Genomic DNA, 21580 nt, shown 5'->3' with positions numbered 1-21580 from the left:
AAAAAGTAGAAAACTGTCTACCTTTTCAATTCTGTTTCTCAATATGACCCTTCATATGGGCATTACAACCCACCCCAGGCTTCTTCCTATTCTTTGCATACAACCCACTGGTTACGGCCCCCGAGCCTCTGCCCAGAATACCTTCCTGACTCTGACCTTCGTGAACCCAAATCTTAGTCATCCTCTAAGGCCCAGCATATCTACCACAAAGGTTTTACTGACCCTCTCCTTATCCTGTACCCCTAGCTTCCACCATCCCTATTTGAAACAATCTTCTCCCTCTGGATTTCTAGGGCATGCTGTGCCTCCCTATTTTGCTACAGTAATTTATCACAGAAACACAAAGTTACATATTCCCACTAAAGAAACACAAAGTTATGTGTTTCCACTAAAGAATGAATTCTGGGGTCATGGTGGTTAAGTTCGGGTGGTCCACTTTGGCGGCCCAGGTTCGTGGGTTTGGATCCCAGATGTGGACCTACACAACTCATCAGCCATGCTGTGGCAATGACTCACATATAAATAGAGGAAGATTGGCACAGATGTTGGCTCAGAGCAAGTCTTCCTCAGCAAGAAGAAAAAAGAAAAAAAAAAGAATGAATTCTGGGTACTAGCCGTAGGTAGGAAGAATTTACTGAATCACTTTGTGCTTCTGGCACCAGCTTAGGAGGATGACTGAAAAAATGTAAGAGGCTGCATGAGATTCCATCACATGGATTTATCATAATTTATTATTTTAGGATCTTTAAAAATATCTTATTAAATATTGAGAAGATAAAAATAAATTTATAAAACGTATACTCTAAAAAGTAAAGATGCCCTGAATATCTGTATATCAATCATCAAATCGGAGAAACAAATCATACCATAAACTTTGAGGTCCTGTGAGTGCCCCTACCCAATGCCACCCCATTCCCCACCCTTTCAGAGGGAACCACTATCCCCCATCCTGGGTGCATCGTGCCTCAGCTTTTCTTTAAAATTTACCATATCTGTTTGTATACCTGAATGATGTGTTGTTTAGTTCTGCTGACTTTTGATTAATCTTTGTGTATCTTTTTTATTTTTTACTTTTGACCTACCCATGTCACTATGTTTTAAGTGAATTTCTTATAGACAGCATATAGTTGAGTCATTTTAAAGTTTTATCCACCCTGCCAATCTCTGCTCTTTAACTGGAGTATTTAGACCATTTACATTTAAAGTAATAATTAATATGTTAGGGCTTGAGTCTGCCACTTTATTATTTGTTTTCTGTCTTAAGTATTTCCTCTACATCCGTTAAGCCCCACATCAGTGATGTTATAACTTTTGCTTCAACCATAAAATATGATTAAGGAAACTCACGAAGGGAAAGATAATCTATTATGTGTATTTCTATTTTTACTCATTCTACTGTTCTTTCCTTTCTGAAGGTCTCAGCTATTTTATCATGATCTTTCTATTTGGAGAACTTCCTTTAAGAGTAAATCTTCTAGTGACACATTCTCTTCATTTTTCATTCATCTGAGAATATTTCTATTTCTCCTTCATTCCTGAAGCGTGTTTTCAATGAATATAGGATTTATAGTTGACATGAATTTTTCTGCCCATGAAAAATGTTGTGCATCCCTTCTGCCCTCCATATTTTCAGATGTGAAATCTGTCATTTAACTCAGTGTTTCTTCGTAGGTAACAGGTCATTTCTCTCTGATTGTTTTAAAGAATTCATTCTTTGTTTAATTAGGAGGCATCTTGGTGTTTATTTCTTTGGGTTTATTGTGTTTGGTTCTCTAATCTCTTTTTGCTTCTTTTAAAAACACCTTCTATTTCTTTGTTGATATCTCCTAATTTTTCATTTGTTTCAAAAGAATTGCAAATGATTCTTGAGGCATTTCTATGATGACTGCTTTACAGTCCTCATCAGATGAATCCCACGTCTGATTCATTTCTGTATCGGTGTCAGTTGTTTGCCTTTTCTTGTTCAAATTATGCATCCCTGGTTCTTGACGTTAAAAGTCACTTTTAATGGTATCTTGGACATTTTCATTATTATGTTAGAAGTCTCGTGATCTGATTTAAATCTTCTGTTTTAGCAAGCAGCCTCCTGTTTTGGTTTGGCGTGTAGTTCTGAACTGCTTTGCTGGGTTTCTGTTGTAATGACCTTTTCGTTTTCAGAGCCCTTGCAATGCTATTCTGGTCTGCTTCACTTTTCTGGCGCTGCTGGAGCTCTTGCTCAATCTGGAAGGAGCTTCCCTGGCCTGGCTGGTTTCACTGGGTGACCATCTGCTGCTCAGCGTGGGGATGGGCAGAAGCTGCTGTACCTGGGTCTCTTTTGCCACTGGGTGGAGGGCGGGAAAATGAGGCCCTCGTTGATGCTGCCCCTGCAGGTGGATCAGCCTCCTGCCTGTGCCCCAGTTACAGAGTAGGGGCTGGATCAGCCTGGGGCTCTGCTGCTGCCCCAGCTACAGGTACATGGACGACCTGCTGGCGCCCTAGCTGTGGATTGAGGGCTGGGAAATCTGCCAGGGTTTGCTGCCACCAAGGCAGGCATGTCGGACCTGCTGACAGTGCCTTGATCATGGGTCAGGGGTCTTGGGCTCCCACTAGGTCCTTGGTGAACCTCCCCCTTTCCTGGTCTTTCGGCCAGGCCAGAGAGAACATTGTTTTTGTTTCTTGTCTTTGTCTATTGGCAGTTGTGGGTTGCTGGCCTCCCCAGTGCCTAGTTGGGGTATATTGTAGTTAAAAACACAAAACAAAACAGAGAACTCACCATATTGTTATTCCTCAAGTCCTGAACTCCCTAGCCAGCTAGCTTTCTTCTTCCTGGCTCTCAGAATCCCTTGCTGTTTCTGTTGAATAATATCCAGGGTATTCAGTTGTATTTAGCAGGGAGCCAGCACCATTTTGTTCTGGAACTGGAAGTCTCAGTTCCACTTATTTTTGAACATGATTTAAATGCAATTGGACAGTGATCTCCTTGCAGTAGACTTGCTTGTACACCTCAGCGTTACTCTCCAAACATTTATTCATGCTATTTCATTGTGTCGCAGCTCATCGATTTTCACCGCTTCCTAGAGTTCTATTTTGTGAACACGTACAATTTGTTTATCCGCTCTGCTATTGATGGATATTTGTGATATTTCCTTTTCTGCTCTTTAAATAAGAGACAGTACTGCTGTGGATGTCCTCGTGCATCTCTGCAAGTTCCAATAGGATACAAGCTGGCTGTGGAGTCGGTGAGTCTTAGGGTATGATAATCTTCGTTTGTGCTCAATAATGCCAAATTTTTTTCCTAAGTGGTTGTGCCAACCTACACTTTCATTATCAGGTGTAAGTTTCTTCGTTACTCTGCATCCTCATCAATTCTTGGCATCATCAGGCTTTTAAACTTTTCCAGTCTGGGACCTATTAAATCATTTTTCATATTAATTATCATTTGTATTTTTCTAGTTAGTAGTAGGGTTGCACATATTTCCATGTGATTATGAAACTTTTGAATTTCCTCTTATGTGATACGCCCATCCAAACTTTTTCTGTTTTTCTTTTGGGTTGTTGAGTTTTTTTCTTTTTCCAGCTTTTAACTGGTCATTTTACTCTTTTAATTGATGAGTACAAGTTGTTCATTTTAGGGTGGAATTTATTCAGTCATATCTTATATACTTTGTGCCTTTTGCATCTTGTTTGAAAATTTTATCCTTTCCCAAAGTAAACACATTCTGTTATAATTCTATTCTCTTCTATTGTCTTCTGAACATTTTATAGTTTTGCCTTTTGTATTTCTGTTTTGAATCCACCTAGAATAGGTGCTTGTAAAGTATATGCTACATTGTCATTTTCCCACATGGTTAACTAGATGTCCCAGCATCCACCCTCTAGTGTGATGTTCTGAAACACACTTGACATTGTGGTCAGTAGTGTATTAAGTTTATAAACGAATCTGGGGGGAACAGACATCTATACAATATTGTGTCCCATTCTCAAGGACATGGCATATCTCTCCATTATTCAGGACTTATTTAATGCCTTTCAGTAAGTTTTGTAATTTTTTTTCTGAAAGGGCTTACATCTTTTGTTAGGCTAATTCCTAGGCATTCTTTATTTTCTGGTGAAATTGTAAACGTTATCTTTCAATAATTCCGTTTTCTAACTGCTATTTTCTTGCATATGGAAATGCCATTTTAGATTGTTTTGTAAATTGAATCCTTCATTTCAAGATTATTGTAGATTCACACGAAATTGTAAGAAAATAATACAGAGAGATCCATATACCTGAGTTTCCCCCAATGGCAACATCTTGCAACGCTGTAGCACAGTATCACCATCAGTTGCTGGTGTTGACATGTCAATATATGGGGTATTCCCATCACCACCAAGATTCCTCATGTTCCCCTTTTGTGGCCACATTCGCTTCCCTCCCACCTCCATCTTCCCTTCCCCCATGGTGGCCATTTCTATTGTATAAATCGTGTCAGACAGTATGTAACCTTTGTGGATGGGCTTTTTCACTCAACGTAATTCTCTGGAGCTCCACCCTGGTTGTGTGTGTCAGTAGTCAGCTCCTTTTTATTGCTGAGTAATAGTCCACCATATGGATGCACCACGGTTTGTTAACCATTCACCACTGAAGGACATCTGTGTTGTTTTCAGTTTCAGGCTATTATGAGTCGAGAGGATAGAAACACTCCCATACAGATTTGGTGTGAACATGAATTTTCATTTCTCCAGGATAAATGCCCAGGAGTGCCATTTTGGCTTGTACGATAGTTGCATATTTTATTTGTAAAGAAACTGCTGAACTGTTTTCCAGAGTGACTGTAACATTTTACGTTCATGTAAACAAAGTAGGAACAACCCAGTTTCTCTGCTCTGAGACAGTGTTTGATGTCCTGTTTTTATTTTAGCTGTTCTGGTAGTTCGTGTAGCGATATCTCATTGTGGCTGTAATCTGTGTTTCAGTAATGGCTGATGATGTCGAACATCTTCTCACGGGCTTCTTTGCCATCTGTGGATCCTTTCAGTCAAATGTCTGTTCTTATCTTTTGCCCATTTTCTACTTAAATTGGTTTTTTTGCTGTTGAATTTTGAGAGTTCTGTATATATCCTCGATACTAGTCCTTTGTTGGATGTGTGGTTTGCAAATATTTTCTCCCAGACTGTAGCTTGTCTTTTCATCCTCTTAATGGAGTCTTCACAGAGTGAAAGCTTTTAATTTGAACGAAGTCCAATTTATCAATTTTTCCTTTTATGAATATGCTTTTTGTGTAAACTTTAAGAATTCTTCGCCTGGCCCTAGATCCTGAAAATTTTCTCCTATTTTTTCTAAAAGTTTTATCACTCTACAGGTAAGTCCATTTTGAGTTAGTTTTTGCATAAAATAGGAGACTTGGGCCAAGTTTCTTCCTTCCTCCGTGCCCTCTGTGGCTGCTTAATTGCTACAGCACATTTTTTGAAAAGAGTATCGTTCCTCCATTGAATTGCTTTTGCACCTTTGTCATAAATCAGGCGAGCATCTTTGTGTAGATCTGTTTCTGGGTTCCCTATTCTGTGTGTATTCCCCAATACCACACATTCCTGTTTACTGTAGCTATATAATAAGTCTTGAAATAAGGTAGACTGATCGCTCCCACTTTATTCTTTTTCAAAGTTGTTTCTTCTATTCTAATCTCTTCGTATTTACATATACATTTTAGAATAATTTCGTCTATATATACAAAAAATCTTGCTGAGATTTTCATAGGGATCATATGAAAGCTGTATATTAATTTGGGGAGAGTTGATCTTTACTAGGCTGAGTTTTCCAATCCACAAATATGGTCTGTCTCTCTATTTATTTAGGTCTTTGATTTCTTTCATTAGTGTTTTTTAGTTCACGGCATACAAATCCTATACAAGTTTTGTTAGATTTATGCCCAAGTATTGTTTTGAGTCATTGTAAATGGTATACACTTTAATTTTGGTGTCCATGTGTTCATTGCTAGTGGAAAGAAATACAGCTGATTTTTATGATTATTTTGTATCCTGCAAATTGTTGAACTCATTAACTAGTTCTAGGAATTATTTTTGCAGATGCCTTGGGATTTTCTACATAGACAATCATGTCATCTGTAAGTGAGGACAGATTTATTTCTTCCCTTCTGATCTGTGTGCCTTTTATCTCCTTTCGTTGCCTTGTTGCAGTGGCAGGAACTTACAGTACCACATCGAATAGGAGAGTTGACACTGGGCCTTCTTGTTCTGTTCCCAGTCTGAGGGGGAAAGCATTCAGTTTTCATCATTAGGTGTGTTCTTAGCTGTAGGTTTTTTTGAAGATGTTCTTTATGAGGTTGAGGATGTCCTCCTCCAGTCCCAGTGTGCAGAGTTTATATTGTGAATGGGTGTTTAGTTTTGTCAGATGCTTTTCTACACTAATTGATATGGTTGTGTGATTTTTTTCTTCTTTGGCCTATTGATATGATGGATTACGTGGATTGATCTTTGAATATTGAACTATCCTTGCACCCCTGGAATAACCCACATGGTCATCACGTATAATTCTTTTTATACTTTGCTGAATTTTATTTACTAGTATTTTGTTAAGGAGTTTTGCCTCTGTATTCATGAGGGGTATTCGTCTAGAATTTTCATTTTTTGTACTGACTTTGTCTGGTTTTGGTACCAAAGTAATACTAGCTTCATAAAATGAGTTGGGAAATGTTCTCTGTTATTGTATGATGTTAATTCTTTAAACACTTAGTAGAATTCTCAGGTGAAACCATCTGGCCTTAGAGTTCTCTTGTTCGGGAGTTTTAATTTACAAACTCAACTTCCTTAATAGTTACAGGACTATTCAAATTATCTTTTTCATATTTGTTAAGTTGTGGTAGATTGTGCTTTTAGAAGAATGGGTCCATTTCATCTAAGCTGTCGAGTTTATGTGTTAGACATAGAGTTGTTTGCAGTCTTCCCTTGTTATCTTTTTGATCTCTGCAGGGTCTGTAGCGACATGTTGTGCATTCCTGTCATTGGCGATTTGTGTCTCTCTCTTTTACTGCATCAGTCTTGCTAGAAGTTCATATCATTCATTGTCACTATTGTTTTTTTTCTGTTTTCAATTTTATTGATTTCTGCTCTTATCTTTATTATTTCCTTCCTTCTACTTGTTCTGGGTCAGTTTCACTCTTTTTCTAGGTTCTCGAGATGGAAGTTTAGCTTGTTGATTTCTCTAATGCATGTATTTAGTGCTATACATCCTACTCTCAGTATTGCTTTAGCTGTATTATAAATTATGATATGTTTTATTTTAATTTTCATCCAGTTCAGTGTATTTGTTAAATTTCCCTTGAAATTTCTTTTGGGATGCATGGATTGTTTAGAAATGTGTTTAGTTTCCATGTGTTTGGAGATTTTCCTGTTATCCTTCTGTTATTGATTTCTAGTTTAATTTTATTGTGGTGGGGAAACATACTCTGAATGATTTCAATTCTTTTAAATCTACTGCAGTTTGTTTTGTGGCCCAGGAGGGGTCTATCTTGGTACATGTCTGTGAGCACTTGGCAAGAATGTGTATGATGCTGTGGGTTCTGTACATGTTGATCAGATTCTCTGGGTTGACACTGTTGTTGATTTCCCCCGTATCTGTGCTTTCTGTCTAGTTATTCTATAATTTTTGAGAGAGGGTACTGAATCTCCAGCCATAACAGTGGATTTATTTACATTTCTTTTCAGTTCCATCTGTTTTCTCTTCGCATATTTTGTGGCTCTGATGTCTGGTGCATACACATTTAGGATTCCTTCTTGATGATCCTCCATCTCTGGTAATTGTCTTTGCTCTGAAGTCTACTTTGTGTGATATTAATATAACCATTCCTGCTTCCTTTTTTTTTTTACTTTTTTTTTGAGGAAGATTAGCCCTGAGCTAACATCTGCTGCCAATCCTCCTCTTTTTGCTGAGGAAGACTGGCCCTGAGCTAACATCTGTTCCCATCTTCCTCCACTTTGTATGTGGGACGCCTGCCACAACATGGCTTGACAAGCGGTGCCATGTCTGCACCCAGGATCTGAACCGGCGAACCCTGTGCCACTGAAGCAGAACATGCCCACTTAACTGCTGTGTCACCAGGTGGCCCTCATTCTTGCTTCCTTTTGATTACTGTTTGCATCCCGTATCTTTTCCATTCTTGTACAATCTGCCTATATTATCATATTTGAAGTGAGTTCTTGTAGGTGGAATATAGTTGGATCACGTCTTTTAACATATTCTGCCAATCTTTCTCTTTTAATTGGTGTATTTAGACCATTTATATTTAACAGTTACTAATATGTGAGGAGTTGTTTTGCCATTTTATTTTTTGTTTTCTGTTTGTTCTTTCTGTTTTTCTTTTCTGTAGAAAACTTATCTTTCTTTATAATCCTTTACCCTCCCTTGCTTATAACATAATTGTCTTAAATCTTTTTTCTACATGCATTTAGAACCACATCACAGCATTAGCATTTTTGCTTCAGCCATCAGATGTAATTGAAAACACACAAGACGAGAGTGAAATTTATTGTATTCACCCATATTTTACTTTACTGTGTCCTTTTTTCCTGCCTGATGTTCCAAGACTCTTTCTTTTATTATTTCCCTTTTGTTTAGAGAACTTCCTTTAATTGTCCTTTCAGGGTAGGTCTGCTGGTGACAAATTTTCTTAATTTTACTTTATTTCAGAATGTCTTAATTTCCTTTTTGTTTTCAAAGGATATTTTTGCTAGATAAAGAATTCTGAGTTGAGTTTTCCTTCCACTACTTGAAAAATGTACCACTTCCGTCTCTTTCAGATAAGAAATCTGCTGTCATCTGAATTGGTTTTCCTTTATAGGTAACATGTCATTTTTTTCCTGGTTGTTTTAAAGATTATTTAGTCTTTAGTTTTCATAAGTTTAATTATGAAGTATCTTTGTATGAATTTCTTTGTGTTTATGCTGTTTGGGGATTTCTCAGCTTCTCGAATCTGTAGATTTATACCTTTTGCCAAATTTGGGAGGTATTTAGCCATTATTTCTTTGACTACTTTTTCAGCCCCACACTCTTTTTTCTCTTCTTCCAAAACCCTGATGACACAAACATTAGATCTTTTCTTATAGTTCCACAAGTCTCTGAGGCTTTGCTCATTTTTTTTCTAGTCTATTTTTCTCTTTCTTGTTCAGATTTGGTAATTTCTATTGTACTGTCTTCTAACTCATTGATTCTTTTCTCTGTCCCCTGAGCCAGTCCTTTCTGGTTTTTTAAATTTTTTATTTTAGTTGTTATACTTTTCAGTTTTAACATGTCCATTGGTTCTTTATACCTCCTATTTCTTTGCTGAGATTTTCTATTTTTTGTTTGTTTCAAGCATGTTCATAATTGCTTATTGAAACATTTTATGATGTCTGATTTAAAATCTTTGTCAGCTAATTCTACTATTTTCTTTTCTTCCTCGTGTTGGCACCTATTGATTTTTTCCACTTAATTTGAAATCTTTCTGTTTTTTTATATAGTGAATGATTTTCAAATGAACCCTGGACATTTTTGTGTTTTGTTATGCAACTCTTGATCTGTCACTTTAGCTGTCTTTCTTTGACACTATTCCTGCAGCAGAGGGGGAGGGGTCATCACCTCGTTACGGCCAGGTCAAGGTGGAAGCCCAGGTTCTCCACTTGGTCTCCGTTGACATCCAGGGTGGAGGGCTTCTCATTCCTGCTGGACAGAGATGAGAGTTACAGCCGCCCGCATGGTCTCCACTCATTCTGTGGGTAAAGAAGTCTCGTTACCAGATGGCAGGGGTCAAGGTCCCAGCACTCTACTTGGCCTTCTCTGACACCACCCTGGCGGGGAGGTCACAGCACATCATTACACACTGGCAAGGGGACGTCTAGGTTCTCATTCCACCATCACTGGCTTGGGTAGGGCTGGGGCCACCATGTTTCTTGGCTGGGGTGGAGCAGTTACTGTCTAAGTTTTCTGTCTTGCTAAGCTGCCCCTTTCCTGGTCCTTTGGCTCCAGAGAGCAGGCAATCTTTCACTGAGACTTTTTTATGAGCATCTGTTGGCAATTCCAGGTTGCTCGTTCTTCAGGGACAATTCTGGATACATGAGGCAAAAAGAATTTCCAAGAAACTCACCATCTTGCTTCTTCAGTCCCGAGGTTTCCACCTGGTCTGTCTTCTTCTCTCTACCTTTTAGAGTCTTAGTTTGTTTTGTATGCAATGTCTGGGGTTTTTATTTGTACTTAGGGGGTGGAGTAGGGAAAAGTACTCCATCTTCCCAGAAGCAGAGCTGCAATTTGTTTTTGTACGTTGGCATTATATTCAGCATCTAGCAACCTCTTATCAAATCTAATATTTTATCTATAGATTTCATTGTGTTTATTACATAGATAATCATATCACCCATGAATAATGGTAGTCCCCTTTGTAGTCCAACCATCTCTTCATCCCTAATCCTGGACAACCACGTATCTGCTCTCTGTCTTCTGTAGGCCTGCCTTTTCCAGACCGGTGTATAAAATGAATCCATATGCTCTGTAATCTTTTGCGATAATTTTTCTTCTTTAGTCTGTTCAAGTGGTAAATTATCTAACTTATTTTCCAATGTTAAACAATTCCCTGGATCTCTGGACCCAGTTGACTACCATTTTATTTATGATTTATATGTTCATGAGGGCGACTGCTCTGTAATTTCCTTTCTTGCCTGTTTCCAAGCTTATGCAGATATCAACATTTCTTTGCTTATCTCTTTTACTGGTATCAAGGTTTTTCCCCTTGTTGGGTATCTCAATTTGCTAGCCCGATAGAATGTGAAGTCTGATTCCTCCTTTAGCTAACTCTAGAATATATTGTCTATGATTGTAATTATTTATTTTTTGAATGATTTATGGAACTTACTGTTAAAACCATCTAGCACCAGTGTTCTCCTGGTGGAAAGATTTAAAACTGCCCAGTTTCTTAACTTTTACAGACCTAGGAAGGTTTCCTAGCTTTTCTTGAGTTGATTTTAATAAAGTTAATTTTTCTCATTTTATCTAATTGTTCAAATTTATTCTATAGAGTTGTTTACAATATATTCTTATCTTTTTAATCTTTACTGTGACTGTAATTATGTCCCCTTTTCGTCCTTCATGTTATTTGCGTTTTCTCTCGCTCTCTTTTTCTTTTGAGGAAGATTAGCCCTGAGCTAACTGCTGCCCATCCTCCTCTTTTTGCTGAGGAAGACTGGCCCTGAGCTAACATCCGTGCCCATCTTCCTCTACTTTCTATGTGGGATGCCTATGACAGCATGGCGTACCAAGCGGTGCCATGTCCACACCCGGGAGCCGAACTGGCGAACCCCGGGCCGCAGAGAAGCGAAATGTGTGCACTTAACCGCTGCGCTGCCGGGCTGACCCCTCTCTCTTTTTTACTTGATTAATCTTGCTGAAGGTTCATCTGTATTTTAAAATATGTTCACAGAACCAACAATTAATTTTTTCAATCCTTCTATTATATGTCTATTTTTATTTTATAAACTTTGTTCTTATCTTTATTTTATCTCTTTTCTACTTTCTTTCATGATTAGCTTATTAATTATTTTCAAGCTTTATCTTTTTTAATAGAAGCATTTAAGATGATGACTTCTCCTGTAAGTATTGCTTATCTTTAGCTGCATTTCACAAGATTTGATGTCTAGATTTTCATTATCATTCAGTTCTAAATTTCCAATATGCTTTCTTCTTTGACCCATGAGTTATTCATGTGTGTTTCTTAATTTTCAGACATATGGAATTTTCCAGTTAACGTTTTAAATAACTTTTTATTTTGAAATAATCATAGGTTCACAGGAGGTTGCAAAGATAGCACAGATAATACACCCTTCACCCAGTTTTCCCCAAGGATTACTTCTTACACAACTGATGTACAACATCAAACCCAGAAATTTGACATCAGTACCATGTACGTGTAGTTCTGTGCTGTTTTATCATCACAAAAATCTTCCTAATGCCTCCCCTTTATGGTCACACCCCCCTCACACCACCCCTAACCTCTGGCAACAGCTAATCTGTTTTCTCTCTCTCCAGTTATCTTATTTTAATGTTTTATAGTTTAAAGCATTAAACTACAGTTTATCATGTTGTCAGAAAATGTGATATGTATTATTCCAGTTCATTGAAATTGTTCAGAATTGTTTGTTTGAGGAGAAATTGTATTTTGTTGCTTTTAATTTCATTGTTTAAAAATTCTGTTTACGTACTGATTTTTATCTGCTTGGTCTAACAATTTCTTAGGGAGCAGGTCAAAAATCTTCTGAGAGATTTTCCTTGAGGTTAAGTCAATAATTTGAAGCTATGTTATAAGGCGCAAAAAAGTTTAGCCTTCTTATATCTTCTTCATGATTTCAAGCAGTTATCATTAAAATAGTGATGTTACCTCTATTAATTCCTTTTGTTTAAATCTACTTTGTTGATAAAGTGGCACCAGCTTTATTTTGATTAGTTTAGTCTATTTATCTATATCTGTCTATCTATCTATCTATCCTGTTTTTATTCTTTTGTTTCCAAATACACACACACATATATATATATATTTATATATATATATGTTTTACTTTTTAAACTTTTTCTACTACATTTTAGATGTGGAACTCTTCAGTGGTTTATGATTGGATTTAAAAAGTAAATCCATAACAACAGCATGAAACTACGTGGGGCAAAAATTGATAAGACTGCAAGCAAAAATAGATGAATCGACTATTATAGTTGGAGACTTTAGTGCCCCTCTTTCAGAAATGGGTAGATCCAGCAGGCAGAAAGTCAGTAAGGACAGAGGCAAACTCCAGACTCACAGTTTTCACCCAATTCCTGAAGGTGGGATGGATTTATTTCCAGTTCACATTTAAAATGAGGACATCATCCTTTGGGGCTCCCTCTGTTGAAGAGGAGTGTCCTAGTGGACCCCCCATTTTGAGAAGGAACCAGGACTTCCCTGCTGCTCCTATCATCCCATAAAGCTGCGGAGGACAAAGCTCAAGTCCAGCCCGTTCATCAAATGACCTCAGGGCAGCAGCCAGCTGGGGGCTCCTCTTACTTCTTGGGAAGTTCCTGGTGAAGCCTTTGTTTACTTTGTGGCCTCCAAGAATTCCTTACTCATTTGCTATTTCATTGATGTATTTACATCCCATTCAACAGTTTTACTTGTTTTTAGCAGAAGGACCAAAGTAACTAGTCCATCATCCTACCAGAAACAGAAGTCTCCTGTCATAGCCTCTTCAATCATTTCCTTATCATTGAACATTCCCCCCCATGTTTTCTATTACAAACAATGTGGCGATGGACATCTTTGTACACACATCTTTGTGTATTATGTCTAATTATTTTCTACAATAAATTTCTAGACCATGAAAAGGAAGAGACAGAGCTGAGGAATATTTGGGAAATGGACTGGCACTCCTTGGAGACTGATGAAATTCTGAACGTTCTTGCTGATCATCTAACCAGGTCCTTTGCATATATTATCTCATTTAATCCTTCCCAAAATCCCACTGGACCTAATACGATAAAAATCCCACTGAGGAGCATTTCTATTAAATAAGTAGAAATACAGACCCGGCTTTTGGAGAAAAATATCCAATTTTTTTGAAACGTGCTATTTCCTAAAATTGTTTTTAAATTTAGGGAAGCTCTCCCAAAATTAGTAAGAGGAATGATTTTTTAACTAGACCATGTGATTCTATAACATGTTTGGAAAAACAAACATATAAGAACAGTTGGGAAGAAGAGCCATGAAGGTCTGGTCCTATCAGACATTAAAAGCACTGTAGACAACCAGCTCAACGTCACTCTACTTTTGAGGTGCCCTTGGATGTGATTGGCAGAAGGAGTCCACCTTTTTTTCAGGACGCAGGTGTTTTTCATGAAATACATTTGCATCAATACAAAGGTAAATTGATTCTTGAAGAAAGCAGGGAAACAATGATGGGTGACTAATAGATAGGACAGCACACACAGAGTCCACTGGGAGGAAGTGTGACCTACTGGGGCAAGGTTGGCTTGAGTTATCCTAGGTATCAGGAGGAAGGACCTTCAATGGCATGCCAGGTAGTCTGGATTTATCTTAAATCCATCAGAGATGGATCCACCAGAGATTTAATCAGAAGTCTCATGAGTAGCATTTGCATTTTTACAAAAGCATGCTGGCAGGTGAAAAGATGGGGGGCGGGGAAATTATGAATGAATGAATGAATGAATATTTCTTCTTAAGTGATTTTATTAAAATATAACTCACATGCTATACGATTCACTCATTTAAAGTATACTTTTAAATGTCTTTCAGTACATGCACAGAGTTGTGTGACCATCACCACTATCTGATTTTACAACATTTTCATCACCCCAAAAAGAAACCTTATACCCGTTAGTAGTCACTCCCCACCCTAATCATCCACTAATCTACTTTCTGTCTCTACAGATTTGCCTATTCTGGACATTTAATGTAAATGGGATATTATAATATGTGGCCTTTTGTGGCTGACTTTTTTCACTTACTATAATGTTTTCAAGGGTCATCCATGTTATAGCATGTATTAATACTTCATTTCTCTTTATTACCAAATAATATTCATTGTATGGAATGCGTGGGCTTACCACACTTTGTTCATCTGTTTATCTGTTGATGGACACTTGGGTTGTTTCTACAATTTGTCTGTCACAAATAATGCTGCTTTGAACATTTGTGTACAAGTTTTCATGTGGATGTGTGTTTTCATTTCTCTTGAGTATATACCTAGGAACGGAATTGCTGGACCATACGGTAATTCTATATTTAACTTTTTGAAGAACTGCCAAACTGTTTTCCAAAGCATCTCACCATTTTACATTCCCACCAGCAATGTCTGAGGTTCCAATTTTCCACATCCTTCCTATATTAGTGGATGCTAAGTGGGTGTGACCATAGCCGTCCTAGCCGGTGTGAAGTGGTATCTCATTGCGGTTTTGATTTGCATTTCCTTGATGGCTAATGATGTTGGATATCTTTTCATGAGCTTCGTGGCTTCTTGTATATCTTCTTTGGGAAGATACCTCCTCAGATCCTTTGTCCATTTTGAAAACTGGATCATCTCTCTTTTATTGAGTTGCAAGAGTTCTTTATATATTCTTGATACAAGTCCCTTATCAGATATATGACTTGCAAATATTTTCTCCCATCCTGTGGGCTATCTTTTCACTTTCATGATGGTGTCCTTTGAAAGACAAAAGTTTTTAATTTTGATGAGGCCCATTTATCTACATTTTTTTTTGTCACTCGTGCTTTTGGTGTCATATCTAACAAGTCTTTCCCTACCCGAAGGTCTTGAAGATTTACCCCTGCATTTTCTACAGAGTTTTATAGTTTTAGCTCTTACGTGTAGGTCTGTGATTCAATTGGAATTAATTTTTGTGTGTGGTGTGAGGACGGGGTCCAACTTCATTCTTTTACAGGCGGGTATCCAGATGTCCCAGACCGTTTGTTAAAGATATTTTTTAAAAAACACAACTTTTCCTAGACCCCCCTAGGCCGCTGTAACAGCCTAACCTAAAAAGGATACTATGAGCTACGGCATAGCCAGTGAGAATGGATGCGCTGGGGAAATTCGAGAAGGTTGAATTGCAAGGAGCTGGTGACTGAGGTCATGTAGGGACCACAGGGGGAGAAGGAGGCCTGGAGGGCGACTCCTAGGTCCCTGCTCTTACCCTCCACGTCAGGAGGCCTGCGGCCTCGGGATCCCACGTGACCACACGGCCATCCCTGAACCCATCTGCTGGGGCCACTTGTTTATCCTTGTGACTTCAAGATCAAAGCCTGTTGTTGCATGATCAATCCAACCACAGGAAACCAGCCTTGATCAGGAGGACAGTCGAATTACATTTCGTGGTTCCCTTAGACTGAAGCAGCCATCGCATCTCAGTTCAAAGAGAAAATGGAAAGGCTTGTATTTAAGAGGAATGCAGGCAGCAAACCCCAGAGGCATCAAGCCTCTGACAGCAAAGTCAGGGGTCCATGCACAGAACGAACACTTCTGAGGGAGCCATGGAGCCTTCTAAACCTTCAGGAGTTTATGCTCCTGAAAATCTTGTCTGTAGGACACAACACGCCAGAATTCTTTATTCTGGGTTCACTCCTCGATGACAGAGGATCTCGGGGTCTCTCCATTTCCACATTCAGTCACCAGTGGGACTGGTCAACGTAGGGGTTGCCACCCAGGCAGGGAGGGGGCATGCCACCCACTGGACTGCTGCCCGTGCCCACAATTTCCCACGAGAACAAGGGAAAATGTGTCTGGAGACGGCTTTGCCAACCCCTGACCTCAGCTCCGAGAGCAGCCCCACCTTGGGAGCAGGCACAGAAGAGGTCTGTTCTGCGTGCTGGTGAGGGAGCCGTCCGTGCAAATGTTCGCTGGGCTCCTGCAGACACTCCTTTGATGAGAACCCCTCTGCCCAGGACATCCTTGCCCAAGAGAGACCAGGCTCCCCGGGGGGCCCAGGGAGGCTGTTCTGTCCTTGTGATCATCTCCTGCCATATGATCCTTTCAGAGAGGTCAGCAGCCCTCCAGCTCTTTAAACATAATCAGCAGTTACGTTCAAAAGCATGGGGCTGAACGTGATTATAGACATTGTTTAGTTCACTCCCTCCACCCACAAAAAGGGAAACTGAGCCCAAACAATTAAGTGACAAGCCCAGCCTCGTGAGAGATTTAAGGCTGGTGGTTTCATGGCCCTCTCTGCTCTACCCCACTGTGTATTTCTGGTGAAGAAAACATTAAGCTTACGAGGTTAATGGATTAAAGAGAAAGAACAATGCCTTGAAATGACCCCAGAATATGGATGAATGCTGGGTTCTTGTTGGTGTCCAGGAAGCGGAAGGTCCACAGAACTTGGGCATCGACTCTGTTCCGGGAGCTTTTCGGAGACACGGAGTTTTTTACGTCCAACAGGAGATTGCTACTTAGGTACTGGGTACACGGCAGAGGGGGGCCAGCCACCTGTCATCTGCATCTGGGGCAGTCTTGGTTGGAGGACAGAGCTGTGAAGAAGGACTCGTCCTTCGACCTTGTGCATGCAGAAGCACCTCCGCAACTGCCGTGTGCGCCGTGAGGCGGCTGTTCCTGGTTCCCCGGCCAGAGAAGGCGAGCCCCTGGGATGCAGAGGACGGATGGGCCGCGGGGTGGATCCGGTCCGTTCAATTTCTTTTGGATGAGGTCTTTTAATGTTCCTTCTTCTCAACGTGTCATTAACCATTTCCAGGTAATCCAGACAAAAAGAAGCTTCACTTTCTATGATTCGCCTGCCATCTATTGGCCTTACTTGCCAAGCAATTTCTAAACCATGTTTTGGACAGGGAACTTTTATAAAGAGGATTAAAAGAAAGAAATTAAACCCTAAACGCGTTTTGTCCTAAGTCTACTAGTGTGGCAATTGAAATAAATGTAAAATTAATCGTTTCTTCCTGGTCTGAGTGTAAAAGTAATATGTGCTCATATAGAAATACAGAAAGTTGTAAAAAAAAAATAAATGTGTATAATCCTATCGCCCACACACACTCCTGCCAGCTCCTGAGAGCGGGACCCCGTCTTGTCCGCCGCCATATTCTCAGCACTTGGAATAGCACCTGGTGCATAGTAAGTGCTCAGTAAAGACTTGTTGAATGAATAAATGTTACTGTTTGGTGTATTTATTTCCAGTCCTTTCTCTATGCCTATTTTGCATGATTGTAGTCAGACTCCATTCATATCATGCTATCTTTTCTTTTTTTACTTACCAAGGTAATACAGGTACATCTATACCACAAAAACCCTTTATCAACGTTGTTTTTAAAGATGTTTAGTATTCCAAGTTTTGCGTACACCTCATTTACGTTTACTCGTTTAACTTCATCTTACTAGATTTTTAGGGGAAATGCACATTTCAAAGGTACTTCGGACAAGTAGACACACTGGCTGTGTACTAGGCTCTCTTATGTTGAGTGAACCCTGAAGAGCCACTTAAATCACAATCTGTTATTTACTTCCACAGTCCCACTGGAGAGCACGAAGAAGTGGGAACAGTACAGAGGGAAGTCTTGATATGACCTCAAGGGACTATTTAGTTAAAAAAGATCTTTTAAAAAATTTAATTTAATTTAATTTTTTTATTGAGATTATGATAGTTTACAACATTGTAAAATTTCAGTTGTACATATTATTTGTTAGTCACCATACACATGTGCCACTTCACCCTTTGTGCCCACTCCCTTTCCCCTGGTAACTGCTAATCTGTTCTCTTTGTCCATGTGTTAGTTTATATTCCACATATGAGTGCAATCATGCAGTGTTTGTCTTTCTCTATCTGGCTTATTTCACTTAACATAATACCCTCAATGTCCATCCATGTTGTTGTGAATGGGACGATTTTATCATTTTTTACGGCTGAGTAGTATTCCTTTATATATATATATATATATATATATATATATATATATATATATATATATCCATATCTTTGTCCTTTCATCTGTTGATGGGCACATGGGTTGCTTCCATGTCTTGGCTATTGTGAATAATGCTGCGATGAACACAGGGGTGCATATGTCTCTTTGAATTGTTGATTTCAAGTTCTTTGGATAGATACCCAGTAGTGGGATAAGTGGGTCATATGGTATTTCTATCTTTAATTTTTTGAGGAATCTCCATACTGTTTTCCATAGTGGCTGCACCAGTTTGCCTTCCCACCAGCAGTGTGTGAGGGTTCCCTTTTCTCCACATCGTCTCCAACATTTGTTATTTTTTGTCTTGGTCATTATAGCCATTCTAATGGGTATAAGGTGATATTTTAGTGTAGTTTTGATTTGCATTTCGCTGATGATCAGTGATGATGAGCATCTTTTCATGTGCCTATTGTCTATCTGTATATCTTCTTTGGAAAATGTCTGTTCATATCCTTTGCCCATTTTTTGATCGGATTGTTTGATTTTTTCTTGTTGAGTTGTGTGAGTTCTTTATATATTATGGAGATTAACCCTTTGTCAGATATATGATTTGCAGATATTTAAGAAATATCTTTTGAATATTATATTTATGGAGCAATTAATTCAAAGAACCAGTCCTTATGCTAAGTTCTAGAAATGTAGTGCCTCAAGAATTCAACTGAACTAAACCACTTTCTATCTAATCTCTGTTCTCTCTCCTTTTAAAACGTCCCTGGATATACCCGTTAGAGAAGATAATTTTATTCAGCTTAATGTAGCGCCATCTGCTGCTGAAGAGGAAAATGAGTGCCTAGGAGAGCTGGTCTCCGATTTTAAACCCTGACGTGTAGGAGAAATAAACGGAACTGCTGTGGTTTCTTGCAGGATCCCCTTGTGTCAGAACTGGATACAGTTTTAAAAAGAAAAAAGGCTGTGAGTGGACTTCTGGCTCCAGAGCACACTTTACTAGTTCCCCTGCCCCCTTAGAAATTTCTATCAAAATTAAAAAAATACATACGAATAGGGAGAAATGCATGTCAGAACAGGGAGCCATGGAGAGGGCCAACCACATTGGGGCAGGTGGGCCGTGGGCACGTGGTGAGAGGCAACAGTGGGCCTTCCTTCCACTGTGGGAAACGCAGCAGCTGATGGAAGGCAGTGCACACCCGGCGCGAGGTTAACCAGGCACCGCCAAGCCCGGCTTCCAGTCGAGGCGGTCCTGCCAGCTAGGAGACGGTGCAGCTGCCCCTAACACACCTGTAGTGCTAGAACGCTAAATCCCAGGTAACATTTGAGCCAACTACAGTTTGCAGATCGAATAACCAATACCCAAACGTTCCATACACAGCAAATCACATGAGTGTGCCAACCACAGACAGACATTCTCAGACATGCAAATATTCAGAGAGCTCTTCACCTGCACAGCTTTCCTGAAAGAAAACACACACACACTCACTCTTAAGGATTATGGGGGTGAGTAAGGAAACCAACATAATTCAAGAATTAAGTCAAGATCATTGTGGCTGATAAAGTTATGAAATAGAAAAACAACATAGAAAACATTTCATACCATCGTCTTCATTATCACTCTCTTTCCTCTGTCCCTAAAAATCCCAGGGTGAGGAGAGGGAACAGAGTGAAATTTGTCTCGAATTCTCGTCTTACCTGAGGAAGAGTCGTATGTTTTCTGTTTCATCAATGACCCTGATAGAGGGTTGAGCCCAGGATGCTGTGTACCGCATATAGACTCAGTACAATGGGAGAGTTTCCAAATTATTAGTATAAAACAGAAGCAAGAGAAATTTGCTCAATATGGCAAGGTAGAAAAAGAATAACAGAACAATAACAAAATATAACCCAAGAATGTCGATTTTTAAAGTCCTAAATTAAATCTTCATGGAGAGAAATCAGCAATGTAAAGAAATCATAATACTCTCAAGACAGCATGGATGGTTCAATATTAAGAAATATATTTACTTAATATTCATTCAATGAACATTTCTAAGTGCCTATGAGGTGCTGGAACCATGGCCCTTACTTGACGTCTTCTCTGAAACTCACCTCCCAGGCTCCCCGTTCGCGTCCCTTTCTAGTTCTTTTCTTTGTAGCACTTACCGTTCTCTGTAATTATCTTTCCCCTTTATTTGTTTGCTTGTTACCTTTAGTTTTCCTTTGATGAAATACCATTTCTCCACGATCAATATCCTAGTCTATGTTGTTCACTCTCTATCTCCAATGCCTGATAAAGAACCTGTCATTCGCTGACATAATCATCCAACGTTTATTGCATTAGTTCCATATTTAGGCAATATTTATTCATTCAATATTCTGTTTGAATGAATTAACGTATCTATGAATTAATGAGCGACAGTAATTCGAAACCCCTGCCCCACAGAGCATATAGCTTAGCAGAGGAGACAGACCACAAGTGCTTCCACGGTCAGCGTCAAAATCTCCGTTTTCTAGGCGCGTCTCTCTCTTCTGACTAACTTGTTGAATAAAAGACGGCAATTGTTTTGCAGGAAGCTTCTACAACTTCCTCTCGAGAACAGTCCGGAAAACTAGAAGCACAAAGCAGTAACTTCCTGCTTCCCAAAGCCTGTCACCAGAGGACACGCAGCAACTCAACCAGTAAGTGTCTCGTCAAACCGTCTTCAGGATCAGGGCCAAGCTGGTGCCGAGTATGGGGAGTATTGGCGACGTGGGGAGGTTTGGGCGAGGGTGGGTCTCTGCCCGACCAGTTGGACAAAACCAAGATGGCGGGCTGCCTGCCTCTCTGAGCGCATCCTTCATGGCGGTGCGTGTCCTGCCAGCTCGAGGGCCTCTGCTTTGGCCGTTCGGGCTCTCTGTGGTTCCGTCAACTCCTCCTCTAGCTGCCCTTCAAGTGCCACGCTGAGAAGACCTGACAGAGGATCCAAGACGCAGGCTTCGCTCCTGCTGTCTTCTGACTTGCCCCTTGACCTTAGGAAGGCCACCCTGTCTCCCAGGGCCTCTGTCACCTCACCTGTGACAGGACGGAAGTTGAAGCTGAAAAACGTCATGAGTCTTGGTTGTTGCGACTAGAATAGACTAATACACAAAGTGAGGAAAATCGGAAGAATGCAGGAAAGCATGAAGAAATTAAAACCACGCCAAATCCTAATATCAGAGAC

At 39.6% G+C, this 21580-nt stretch overlaps 1 protein-coding gene across 3 annotated transcripts in view; it reads left to right on the top strand.

Annotated features, from left to right (window-relative positions):
• IL16 (interleukin 16) overlaps positions 1-21580 on the top strand; it is a 109046-nt gene that overhangs the window by 43031 nt on the left and 44435 nt on the right. For all 3 annotated transcript variants that reach the window (XM_070617185.1, XM_070617180.1, XM_070617190.1), the window contains one exon: positions 20951-21059. In XM_070617185.1, coding sequence (XP_070473286.1) covers positions 20951-21059 — 109 coding nt within the window. The remainder of the gene's footprint in view (positions 1-20950; positions 21060-21580) is intronic.

Source organism: Equus przewalskii, chromosome 1 (genome assembly GCF_037783145.1).
Source record: "Equus przewalskii isolate Varuska chromosome 1, EquPr2, whole genome shotgun sequence".
Lineage (NCBI taxonomy): Eukaryota > Metazoa > Chordata > Mammalia > Perissodactyla > Equidae > Equus > Equus przewalskii.
Note: the sequence above shows the minus strand (reverse complement) of the source record. Positions and strands in the feature narration are given on the sequence as shown.